Raw genomic sequence first — 12,718 nt, forward strand, 5'->3', positions numbered from 1 at the left:
CTTCCTGCCATCTCCTAGGGCCCGCCTAACAAGGCCTCATTGGTCTACTCAGCAGGCATTTATCAACCTCTCTCCCAGGGACACGGAGGCTGGGAGCAGAAGGAGACTGTGAGTCACAGCCTGCCCATGCAGGGCTTTGCGAGTCCAGGGCAAGATACAGTCCTGGTGTCCCTGGCACTTTCTCTGGGCTGCTAGGAGCCCCTTCCTCTTCTCCACCTACTTCTTTCCTGAAATAACCGCACAGGAAGGAAGCAGGGGGCCTGGGTCACCCTAGAGGAAGGAAGGGCTCGTCTGGCACAGGCACTTGTTCCCCACTGAAGCCAGGACGGAAGGGTTTCACTTTCCCTCCTGGTCTTCGTCACGTCCTTTTCCTGTGGTACCAGCTCCCCCTCAGCTGGCAGGGCCAGGGCTTATTCATTCAGCATGTGGCCTCTGGCCACCTTCCTAGAGGGACTCAGGACTATAGCCCTGGCCCAGAAAGTGGGGTTTGCTGCTGCACGTGCTGGGCTTGAAACTGGCTCCCCACTTACTTTGTGCAGGTCTCAGTGTCTCTGAGCCTCAGTTTACCTGGGTTTAGAATGAGGACCTCCTTCAGTCACAGAAGTATATGCACCTGGCCCACAGTGGGGCCTCAAGAAGTGTTATCCCTTTGAAAGTGGACAGAGAGATGTACAAGGTTAGAAGCAAAGACACTGGAGCCAGACTGTTGGTGTAGGCAACCCAGCCAGGTCACCAGATTCATTTAGAATGGCACCTGCTGTGTTCTAGGCACAGTACCAGGTTCTAGAGATACTAGTGACAAAATCACACACTGTCTGGTGTGAAAAAGGACAAAAAATCATCACTCAGGTGACCATGATTGACATGTAATCAGGGATATGGCCCAGTCAGGGTAAATTGCTTTAGCTCAGTGACTGGCATAGGTAAAGCATTTAAATGTGCAGTAAAGCGTAGCCACCATACCAGCAGTTATTATTTTATTGTTATTTGACAAGTGAGGACACTAGGAGCCAGAGAGGTGAAGTAACCTGCTCAAAGTCATAACCCTAGGAAGAAGCGTGGAAACATGGGAGGTGAGAGAGGAGAAGAATGGGAATTGGAGAGCTGATCAGGTTCAAGCAGGGACTGTATTGTTGCCCTGATAGGGTAGGTACATCCTTGTGCCAGCCTTTTTCCTGGCTTCTCCAGGGTTGCAGGTGGATTGCATTATTCAGTTGGCTGCTTCTGGGCAGAGATCTATCCGACGTTAGTCATCACGGTTTGGATGGGCCCCTGGCTTCAGACATGGATCAGACTTGATTCCTGCTGCACTGAGGCACCATGACTGATGGGAGAGACTGACACACAGATAGAGAGCCTCAGCGTAGGGATGCCCTGCCTTCCCTTCCTGCCTCAGGCCTTTGCACTTGCTTCTGCTGGAACATGCTCTTTTGACCTGAGATGATTATTTTTTTAAATATATTTTATTGATTTTTTTACAGAGAGGAAGGGAGAGGGATAGAAAGTTAGAAACATCGATGAGAGAGAAACATCGATCAGCTGCCTCCTGCACACCCTGCACTGGGGATATGCCCGCAGCCAAGGTACATGCCCTTGACCGGAATCGAACCTGGGACCCTTCAGTCCACAGGCTGATGCTCTATCCACGGAGCCAAACCGGTTAGGGCTGACCTGAGATTATTGATCCTTGGCCACCTCCACCTCCTCATTCAGATCTCAGCTCAAACCTCACTTCTCCAGAAAGATCTCTGAGCATTCCACCACCTACATCAGTCCCCCAGGCATTGTCACCTCCCCATAACTTACTGTCTTCAAAACCCAATCACCTCTGAAATTGTCTTGTTTCTTATCTTCTCTGCTTCCCACTATGACAGTGTTTCTCAGCCTTTTTTTCCTTATTACCATCCCCAAGGAGTCTTCTTAGACATTTTTGTCCTAATTGCCCTCCCATTACATTTGAATACCACCACTGTACTTGTATGTCTATATGTGCTGTGGTGCTGCAAAGCCACAAACCACTGCAATATCCCAGAATTTTTCACTTGGCTCCATTGGAGTTGATATCACCCCAGCTGAGCATGCACAGACTACAACACAAGCTCCAGGAAAGCAGGAACCTTGTTTGTATTGCTCACTGCTGTGTCTCCAGAGCCGAGCTTGGTGCATGGAAGGTGTTCGGTAAATATTTATGGTGTGAATGAAAGTCCATAAACCCTGGAAGCACAAAGACGACTTTTGTCCCAGAGTTGGAGAAGGGACTAGTAGGGAAGGATTCTGGGAAGACAGGACTCCAACGTGAGGTTGGCTAACTGAGGAAGAGAGATGCAAGAAGGGTGACCAGTTAGAGGGACACAGTGTTGGCAAGGCACAGGGCCAGGAAGCACTCTGGAGCGTGTGGGGTGGGCCCAGGACTGTGGGAGGCAGGGCCTTGAAAGTGGGCCCAGCCTTGACTTCTGTGGACCCTGGTTCTTGTCTTACCATTCTGAAGGGCCCCAATTCCAAGCGAGGAGACCCCAGTTTCTATCCAAGTTCTACCACAAACTGGCTGTGTGACACTAGAATGGGCAGGTGTGCTGGCCTTATTGACTTGTGGGGTCTGCCTAGCTAGTAGCCCATGATTCTCCCATGGGGGTCATTAGCCACTGCCTCTCGCCAGTGGCCCTGAAAACTCCCACGTGGATTCCTGTGGTAGCAGTCACAGCTGCAAAGAGAACTTCCTCCATTTGCTGTAACCCACGCTGAGGATGTAGACAGTCTCCCAGGCCTGGGTCTCCTAAAGCCTCTGTGACATCAGAGACCTCCCTGCAACTCACCCTTACCTCTCATCTCTCTGCCCACCATGCCAGCTCTGGCTGAAACCAGTGGGAGCCATTGAGGAGCACTGGGGGCTTATCTCTGCTTTTCCAGACTGGGCTGCTTTCAATCCTGTTTATTTATCCAGAGCAGCCGCCCGCTGAGAAAATGGCTGTGTTTGTTTCCAAGTGTGTCGTGTGAACCGTGGGCTAAATATACCCACACCGCTGCCTCCCGGCACCCGCCCTGGAACAGCACGCCCCATTCTGCTGGTGCTCTGTCTACAAAAGCAATTCGCAGAATCCACAGCCTTGGGAATCCTGCCCCCCTCCACCCCCCTAAGAGAAGGCGCTCCTTGAAGTGGAGATGAAGTGTTGTTCTGGCCAGGAATGCACTCGTGGGGGCTGGGCAGGTCAGAGCCTTGTTCTTGATGGCACCGAAATGAGAATGTTCCCTCCACCCTGGAATGACTGTTCCTGGACAGTGAGTGCTTTGTGCCTTTGCAGGGACAGAGCCTGTTTACTCCAGCCCAGCCCCAGAGCCGAAAATGTCCTGTGGCTGCCAGCCCTCTACTTCAGGAAAGTTCCCACTGAGGGAGCCAGGCCGCTCCCACTTTGGCTACAGCCCCAATGTCCCGGGCTTCTTATGGGACATTTGGCCCCTTGGAATAACCATGGCCTTCTGGCCATGCCTCCCCACAGCCAGGGACTCCCCCCATCACAGGTCTGTCTTTTTTGTGAATTCACCTGGGCCTACTTTGCTTCGGATCAGAAAAATTAAAACTCCTATAAGAATTTTTTTTGCCAACAAAAATGGAGGCTAGCCAGGATAAAGATGGAGAGACAGGGATGCATATCCACACCAGCCATGCCTGGCAGCAACAAGGCCAAGAGTTCAAGGGGGGCTGACTGCTGCCGCTGCTATACCTTCTCCCCAGGCCCAAGGCTCACCTCCACCCCACTCCACATCCTTTTAAACAGGAATCCGTTCAGCACTAGTGACAGGACAGGTCCTCCCCAATGCCCCGCACAGGGAATGGAGCAGCACTCCCTTTGGAGCTGGGCAGTCCTGAGTTCTGATCTTGGCTTTGCCACCTTTTAGCAAGGCCTTCCTACTGTAAACCTCAGTTGTCTCATCTGTGAAATAAGTTTCAGATCGCTAGTCTGGGAATTATGATGAAGGTGCAATGAGATAATAGTGCCTGGCACTTAGTAGACATGCAATACTTTTATTCTACCCATGTATTTATCGACTACCAACTATGTGCTAGATAGTGTTCTGGGTGTATAGAAACAAGACAAAATCTCTGCCTCGTCAAGCCACATCGAGTGCAGGAGATAAATCAAACAAAAACAAAGTGTAGAATCTGGTTATGAAAAGTGCTGAGAAGAAAAATAAAGGAAGGTAAGGAGATAGATAGATGGGGGTGGATACCATGTTAGACACGGGGGCCGGGGAAGGCCTCTGAGGAGGTGACGTTTGAGCAGAGTCAGGAGCGCAGTGAGGGAGGGAGGCAGGTGATGATCTCGGGTCCAGCGCTCCAGGCAGCAAGAGCAACAAGCTCCTGAGCTCAGCAGATACTCCGGAACAGCGAGGAGGCTGTGCTACGTGTGGAGTGTGCAGTGGGGAGGGGCCCTGCTAAGCCTGCTGGTTGTGATAAGGACTTGATTCCAGGTACGACTGGGAAACCTCGGGAAGGTTAAGAGCTTGGAGTGATGTGGTCTGAATGGGACTTTTCCCAGCAGAAGGGTAAGCTTTCTGGTAAGGGCTGTGGCTTATGTGTCCCTGCTACCTTCCTAATGGCTGAATAAATGTTGAGGATTCTTTGAGTCAAGTTGGCAGCTCAGTGCACGTGGCACTTGCTAGGATACCAGGGATATGAACAGACATGACAGTGGCTTTTTGAGCGCGGAGAGAAGCTGTTAGAGGGCTTTAAGCACAGGCGTACTATGATCTTTGTTTTTAAAAATCTTCTTTGTGTGGAGCATGGACTGAGGGGGGTTATCAAGACCAGAGGTGGGCCAGTCAGCATCAGAGCAAACTGGCTGGGTGCGACCTGGGGCCAATTGGAGACGGCAGGCCCTGTCTGAGGAGCAGGCACCCTCAGCTGGGACCAGGTGGAACTGTGGCCCAAGCGGTGAGCGCTTGGCGGAGGCAAGAACACTGGCTCTGGAACCAGCCAGGAATTCATCTCATTCCCTCCCTGGACCCACACAGCACATTGATCTTTAGGTGTCACATGCTAGGCTTGGGTTTTGGTTCCACCACTGACAGAGCTGGGTGACCTGATCAAGTCCCTCCGCCCTCAGAGGCCAATTTCCTGGTCTGTAAATGGGGAGAGACAGCCTGCCTTGCAGCATTGTTGGGAGGATTAAAGGACAAATGGGGTGGGAAGCTTCTCATTAAAGGGTACTCTAAGCTCCCCTTTCCCTGCCCCACAGGCCAGCTCCACCCCAGGCTGGGTAATTTAACCCGAAGCCCCTCCCTCCCATATCATGTGCTTCCCTCCTGACTAGCTTCAGGGCCCAGAGCTGTTGCTCACCTCCTCCTGGACACAGAGTCATGTCCCCCCTGGGGTGGGGAACAGGGCTGGAGCTCATAGACCCACCCCAGGCCTGTGTGCTTGTTCTGGTCTCTGCGTTGCCCTGCTCAGCCTCCCTGGGCAGAGGAAGAGGGAGACATCCTCTGCCAGGAATCATTCTGGGAATTCACTTTCCCTTTTCTCTCCCTCCCTCTCTCCATCACAGCAGTGGAAAGCTTATGGCTCCACCCTGCCCTCACTCAGATTCTACTCCAGGCTTCTCTGCGGCTTAGATCACACGTGGTCAGCTCTCGCTCATCCCTGCACCCTCGTCTCTCCTATCCTTCCTTCTGCACTCTGCTCCAGCAATTGGCCTCCAGTCATTTCCTGCCCATGTCTTTCCCACCTCAGGTTCTAGAGTACTGTTTCCTACCTGTCTGACCTGGAACAAGGCTCTTTTCCTACTTCACACTCGCTTTCTCAGCAATAAAATGGGTTGGTCATTTCCAACTGGAGGTCAAGAAGGAGGGCAGTTCTTAACCCTTTATCAGGCCCAGAGTGGGCAAGGATGACAGCAGCTTTTCACATTAAGGCCATCGCATGAAGATGGCCCCTTCTCCGAGCACCACATTACTGTTTGAGGATTCCAATAGCACCTCTCCTTCTCTCTCTCCCTGCAGGACACCTTTGTGGAACTCTATGGGAACAACGCAGCAGCCGAGAGCCGGAAGGGCCAGGAACGCTTCAATCGCTGGTTCCTGACGGGCATGACTGTGGCTGGCGTGGTTCTGCTGGGCTCACTCTTCAGTCGGAAATGACCGGACACTGACCATCCACTCACCCTCCCACGCCCGTCCTTTCCTCACCACATCCCTCCTTTCAGCCACCATTGCCACCAGGAGAACCACTACATATAGCCCATGGCCACCCTACACATCACAGGGTTGGGCCTAGACCTGGTCCCCCACAATTAGTTTTCTAGAATTTACTATGCTTCCGTGAGAGCTGCCTTCCCCCACACCTCAGTTCTCCTGGCCTCAAAACCCACAAAGTTTCCCCAAAATCTGCCCCATGGAGCTGGCAGGCATGTGGGAGTTAATGGCTGATGGCTGGAAGGGCCCTACCTGATTGGTGGGACCTCCTTATCCCTTAGCCTCCCCTAGAATGCTTTCCTGCCAGGGAGCTAGAAAGTTTTCTGACCCCTTTTCCTAGAAAGACTAGATTGCCTTCGTTTTCATGTTTGTGGCCTCAGAATTGATCATTTCTTATCCCCTCCCCACCCCACCCCACCCTCTAGGACCTGGGTTCCCCTTTCTTTCATTCCCACCCTCCAGTGGCCACTTAGGGGCCAATTCTGACTAATTAGGGATTCAGGCTGCTTGGGATAAAGAAACAAGGACCAGGACCCCCTCCCCAACTCTGGCCTGACCAAAGTCTCCCCTCCAACCCCAGCCCCAATGTCCTCTAGAGGTGTCTGGCTAGAGGCCAGCCTAACCCAGGAGGAGGGGGCTGTACTGCAGGAAGCACCCCATACCAAAGCTTGGGTGTCCCTTGCAGTTTAGCACTACCCCAGCTTCCCTCTCCTTCCCCTCCCCTGGCTCCCATGACCGTGACTGAGGGACCAACTGGGCCCAAGACAGGTGCCCCAGAGCTGTTTATGGCCTCAGCTGCCTCACTTCCTGCAAGGAGATCAGCCTTGTGGCATCTTTGCTTTGGATTGCTGCCCATGGGGTTCAGAGGCCTCGGCCCAGGGGGGAAGGGGAGCTACAGGCAGTAGCTATGGGAGCCCTAGGGTCTTCCCTACCTCAGGCAGGAAGGGCAGGAAGGAGAGCCTGGTGTGCAGGGTGGAAGTAGGGCGGCCTGGAGGGGCCAGTCCTGCCTGGCCAAACAGATTTGTGCCCCACCCCCATTCAGCCTAGGCAGCTGGGCTGCCAGGTCAGGCTGGGCTGCCAGGTCAGAATGGCCTGGCCAGGAGCCCTTCAGGCCTCCCTCCCTCCTCTGCTCTACCCATAGCCTGTCTCATCCCTGGGGGTCCCGGCCTAGCAGCCCTGCCCCCCCCCCCCCACACACACACCCTCTGGGCTCTCTGCTGTACATATTCAAAACTAGTTTTTATTCCTTGTGAAGATATACTATTTTTGTTAAGCGTGTCTGTATTTATGTGTGAGGAGCTGCTGGCTTGCTGTGCGTGTGCACATGGAGAGCTGGTGCCCAGAGATTGAACAGCCTGACGCTCCCTCCCTGCCCTGGTCCGAGGAAGCCAACCAGGGGTCCTGGCTCCTGAGGGGCACCTATCCCACCCCCAACCCCCACCCCACACTTGTCCCAGCTCTTTGAAATAGTTTGTGTGACGGTGAAAGTGGAGTAATAAACTGTGTTGATCATTGAGCAAAGGGCCTGCGCTCTTGTGTGTTCTGGGACGGGAAAGAAGGGACTGCTTGCCTGACACAGAGGCCGGAGGAGAGCTGGGTGCTGGTGCTGGCTGAGCTGCCCTCCGGGGAGGCCCGTGGACAAGCTGCTTTCTCCCTTGGGCCTGAGTTTCTCCACCTGCATATTGATGGGCTTTTTATTGAGCACTTGCTGTGTGCTGGGCACTGGGGCTGTATGTGAACAGGACAGGCAGTTCCTGGCCCCAGGAGCTGACATTCTGGTGGGAGAAACAGTCAGATAGCCATAGGCACAGCCTTAGACACGGGATTCTGTAGTGAACAAAGTCCTTGCCTTTACGGAGCTTTCATTCTAGTCAGGGAGACAGACAGACAGACAAAGATAAAGACAGCTGTTGCAGAGGTGGAAACGACCATGAGGAAGCACGGCCAGACGGACCTAGTGGGGAAAGAGATAAGGGGTCAGACTTGAGGTAACATTAAAGGTAGATATCACAAGATCAGCTGTTTTAGAGAGAGTTCTAGAGCGTAAGGAGTCAAGGGTGATTTGAGTTTTTGAAATAATGATGCCATGACAGTTACAAAAACGAAGCGCACGTCTGGTTAAACAGCATTTCATTCGGGGCCTGGGCATATCTGGGAGTCAGGAAGTCGGCCTCCCTCGGGGTGACCCAGAGGCCCGGGCCTGAAGACTACACAGGTTAACTAAGAGGGGAGCAGGGGCAAGGGGTCCTGATGGAGCAGCAGGTCCAGATTGAACAGTTTTCTTCGAGCTGAAGGAAAGTTGGGGTGTCGAGTTGAGAAACGGGGAGAGCGGACTGAACTTGATCCTGAGTGCAGCCAGAGAGGCTGCTAGGGAATGACATGCCCCTTAGGGCCCCCAAAGCGCCCTGGCTGCTGTGTGAAGAAAGTTCCGGAGGAGGAGCTGAGTCGAAAAGAAGACGTGGTTTGGTTAACGCTCCAGTTCCGAGGATAGGCAGGTGTGTATCTTGGGTCACCATTCCTGGTCTTTGGGCAAATTACCAACCGCTGTACCTCAACTTTCCCCTCTATGAAATGGGTATGATGGCAGCACTCCTCTTAGGTGGTGGTGGTCAAGATTGAATGAGATAACCCCGACAGAGGACTGGATGTTGAAGGGGCTGCAGGTCATCACTAATGTGGACTGAAGGGTCCCTGGTTCGATTCCGGTCAAGGGCATGGTCAGGACTCGCACAGGAGGCGGCCAGTCAATTTGTTTCTCTCACAATTGATGTGAGAGAAACGCTAATAGGCGGACTCCCCAGGAGGAGGGAGGAGGTGCACCTCATGAAGTTCCAAGTGGCTGAGACCTGAGATGGGTCGGGGAGAGGTCTGGGAAAGCGGGCGGGCCTGGAGGCGGGACCTGCCTCTGGCGCTCCGACCCACCCGCTTACAGGAGCGGGCTTGATTGCCCCCTGGTGGCCGGGGAATGCGACCTGAAAGCCACTCCCACCCCAAGACACCTCCCTGCAGGCCTGTCTCCTGCCTGGCCAGCGTTCTTGGTGTCAGTCCTTCCTGCTCACCTGAAGGACGTCTGCACTTCCAACCCTTGGGTTCTCCCGGGGCTCAGGATCACCATTCTTAGTTCAAGACCAAAGCCTCCAGCTTCCCACCCACCTCTACGTCTGCGAAGTGTCCCCGGCCTTTAACCTAGCCATTCAAGTCCCCTCCCCAGATTCTCGATATCCTTCCAGAAACTCTTTTCACACACAGGCAAATATATAGCTATCAATACAGTTTGATTTTTTTTTAACACAAAAGGTAACAGACTGTGCCTTGCTTTTTAAAAATCATCACCTGAGGATATTTTTCCATTGATTTTTAGAGAGATTGGAAGAGAGGGGGAAAGAGAGAAATATTGATGTGAGAGAAACAAATCAATTGCCGCCTCTTAGGCGAATCCTGACCATGCCCTTGACCGGAATCGAACCCTTCAGTCCACAAGCCAATGCTCTACCCACTGAGCTAAACCAGCTAAGGCTATAAATGGTTTTTTTAAATATATCTTTTAGCAAGGCAAGGATTGAAAGTTAACTTTGACTTCTTTGCATGCTTCTGAATTCTATAAAAGTTTAAAATAATGATTGTATGCATTTCTGTGCAATTTTTAAAAATTAACAAGTCATGCAGAAAAATCAGGTCTTATATCATGATCAAATTCATTACATAATGTCCTGCTATGCATTTTTCTCTCTCTACCACCACAGCCTTTGTCATGAGGCAAAAATAACAAGAACTTTTTCTTAATACAAAGAAGATAGAAATTAACTCATATGATCTCTATAAATTTGTCTTCTTTGATTTTTAATAACTATCCATGCACTAATGTTAGAATTTTAGGCATATGGAGTATCAATTCCCTCAATTATTTAAACCATTCCATTTCAGTAGGTTCACACATGACTAAGTAGCTTGAATAATTCCATGAGAAAGAGCCTTATGAATTCTTATGAAATTTAAATGGTTTTACTATAAAGCCAATCTTAAATTTTGGGGAAGCCATTATTAAAACTCTAAAGTACTGAAGGCAGGGGTGGGAGGGAAGAAATCAACCAAAGACCTTGTATGCATGTATGCATAACCCATGGACACAGACAATAGGGTAGTGAAGACCTGGGGTGGGTACAGGGTCGGGCTGGAAGGGGTCAATGGGGGGAAAAGGGACATAGGTAATACTTTCAACAATAAATATTTAATTAAAAAACAACAAAAAAACAAAACACTAAAGTATTGAGAAAATGGACATAAAGTAAGAAAAAAGTCATCTGAAAATAAAGACTATAAACATAATGTAGTGGCCTAGAAAAAAAACTGTGCCCCGTCCTATTACATTGTAAAAATAATAACAATAAATAAAAATAACGTCAAGGCCTTATTGGCAAACCATGTATGTGGTGGAACACCCCACTGCAGCTGCTTGGCCCACGCTTTTAGGCACATCAATCTCACCTAGGCTTTGTGCCAAGCCCCCTGGGCCCTGGAAAACAAACTCCAGTGGCTCCATGGACTTTGTGGAGGGCGCGTGGCCTTCCCAGGGCAGTGGCCATGTGCTCTGGGCCGACCACTGCAGTAGTTGTCCAGGAGGGAAGAGCCCAAGCTTGGTGGTGCTCAGCTCCTCCTGGTAGAGCAGCTGGGGACAGAGGAGCAACAGGTGCGTGTAGTGGTTAAGAACAAGACTCCGCAACTAGACTGCCTGGGGGTAGCTGGGTGCCCTTGGACGAGTGGGTTTTTTCTGCCTCGGAGATCCCAGACTTGAAGCTGAAGAAGCTGGAGCTGGCTGTCCAAAAAGCAAATGGGCACAGAAAAGAAAAAACAGCCCATTCTCTCTGGGCAAAGGATTAGGAAAGGAACAACCTAGCAAGACAGAAATTTTTTAGACAATAGCAGCTCTACTATGGCCCTATCCACATCAGCAAAGGCCAAGTGGGGAGCCTAGATTTCCAGCTTCATGGGTCAAAGTATTCAACTACCCCACCAATGTAGGGTATGGTGAGAGAAGGCCAAAGCTTTGATCTCTGCTGGCCATTAAAGAGCCCTACCCTGCCCCACCCTTCCCCACAATGTCGGTAGAAAACGCTTCGGGAGCCTGGAATTCCACCCCTCCCTGACAATACAAAATTGGGTAAAGAAACATAAAGGAAGACAAGGTTTCTATGTTTCACTCAAATTAGAAAACTGATGACACCAGTAGACTGAGAGAAGTTATATATATGTACTATAACAGCTACAGCAACCACTACAAAAGCTATACAGAGACACTAAAAAAAAAACCCACTATTGCCTGGGTCAGTGTGGCTCAGTTGGTTGGGCATAGTCCCGTGCACCAAAGGGTTGTTGGTTCCATTCCTAGACAAGGCATTTGACTGGGTTGCCTGCTCGATCCCTGATGGGGTGAGTGCAGGAAGCAGCCAATCCATGTTTCATTCTCACATTGATGTTTCTCTCTCGCCCTCTCCCTTCTTCTCTCTCTAAAAATCAATTTTAAAATCTTTATTAAAAAATATAACAGTATAGATAATTTGAATTCTAAAAAATAAATATCAAATAACCCTCAGGAAGGCAGAAAAAAAGAAAGACAGTGAAATGAATAACAGAGAGAACACACAGAAAACAAACCAAAAAAATTGAGAGCCCAGCCAGTGTGGCTCAGTAGTTGAACCAGGAGGTCACGGTTCAATTCCCAGTCAGGACACATGCCTGGGTTGCAGGCTCAGTCTCCAGTGTGGGGCATGCACACTGAAATCAATGAAAATATTTTTTAAATTGGGAGATATGTCTTAACCTATCAATAATTATATTAAGTATAAATCTATAAGAAACTTAATTTAAATATATAGGCAGATTGAAAGAAAAAGGATAAGAAAAGATATATCATGCAATCACCAATCAAAGGAAAGCAGCAAAAACTGATGAAACTAAAAAGAGAAACAGGCAAATCTACAATTAATACCCCTCTCTCAACACTTAATAGGACAGTTAGACAGAAAAATCACCAGCAATATAGAACTCAAGACACCATCAACAAACAGGATCCAATTAACACTTATCAAACACTCAACACATTCTTTCCAAATGCCCACTAAGTGTATACCAAGATGGATCATATTCTGGGCTGTAAAAGAAAACTCAATAAATTTAAAAGGATTTAAATCACAAAAGGTATGTTCTCTGGCCACAGTGGAATCAAACTAGAAATTAATAACAGAAAGATAACGGAAAATCTCCAAACACTAGGAAACTAAACAACACATTTCTAAATAATTCATGGGTCGCCGAAACCAGTTTGGCTCAGTGGATAGAGCATCGGCCTGCGGACTGAAGGGTTCCGGGTTTGATTCCGGTCAGGGGCATGTACCTGGGTTGCGGGCACATCCCCGGTAGGGGATGTGCAGGAGGCGGCTGGTCGATGTTTCTCTCTCATCGATGTTTCTGACTCTCTATCTCTCTCCCTTCCTCTCTGTAAAAAAATCAATAAAATATATTTTAAAAAATAATA

At 50.0% G+C, this 12,718-nt stretch overlaps 1 protein-coding gene across 3 annotated transcripts in view; it reads left to right on the forward strand.

Annotated features, from left to right (window-relative positions):
- The window catches only part of BCL2L1 (BCL2 like 1), a 46,881-nt gene extending 39,178 nt beyond the window's left edge, over positions 1-7,703 (forward strand). For 2 of the 3 annotated variants that reach the window (XM_036322392.1, XM_036322391.1), the window contains one exon: positions 5,995-7,703. In XM_036322392.1, coding sequence (XP_036178285.1) covers positions 5,995-6,076 — 82 coding nt within the window. In that variant the 3' untranslated portion in view covers positions 6,077-7,703. The remainder of the gene's footprint in view (positions 1-5,994) is intronic. The other variant, XR_004969982.1, reaches the window with a different exon arrangement.
- Positions 7,704-12,718: the final 5,015 nt, after the last annotated feature.

The sequence above is a fragment of the Myotis myotis genome, unplaced genomic scaffold (genome assembly GCF_014108235.1).
Source record: "Myotis myotis isolate mMyoMyo1 unplaced genomic scaffold, mMyoMyo1.p scaffold_m19_p_9, whole genome shotgun sequence".
NCBI classification, from domain to species: Eukaryota; Metazoa; Chordata; class Mammalia; order Chiroptera; family Vespertilionidae; genus Myotis; species Myotis myotis.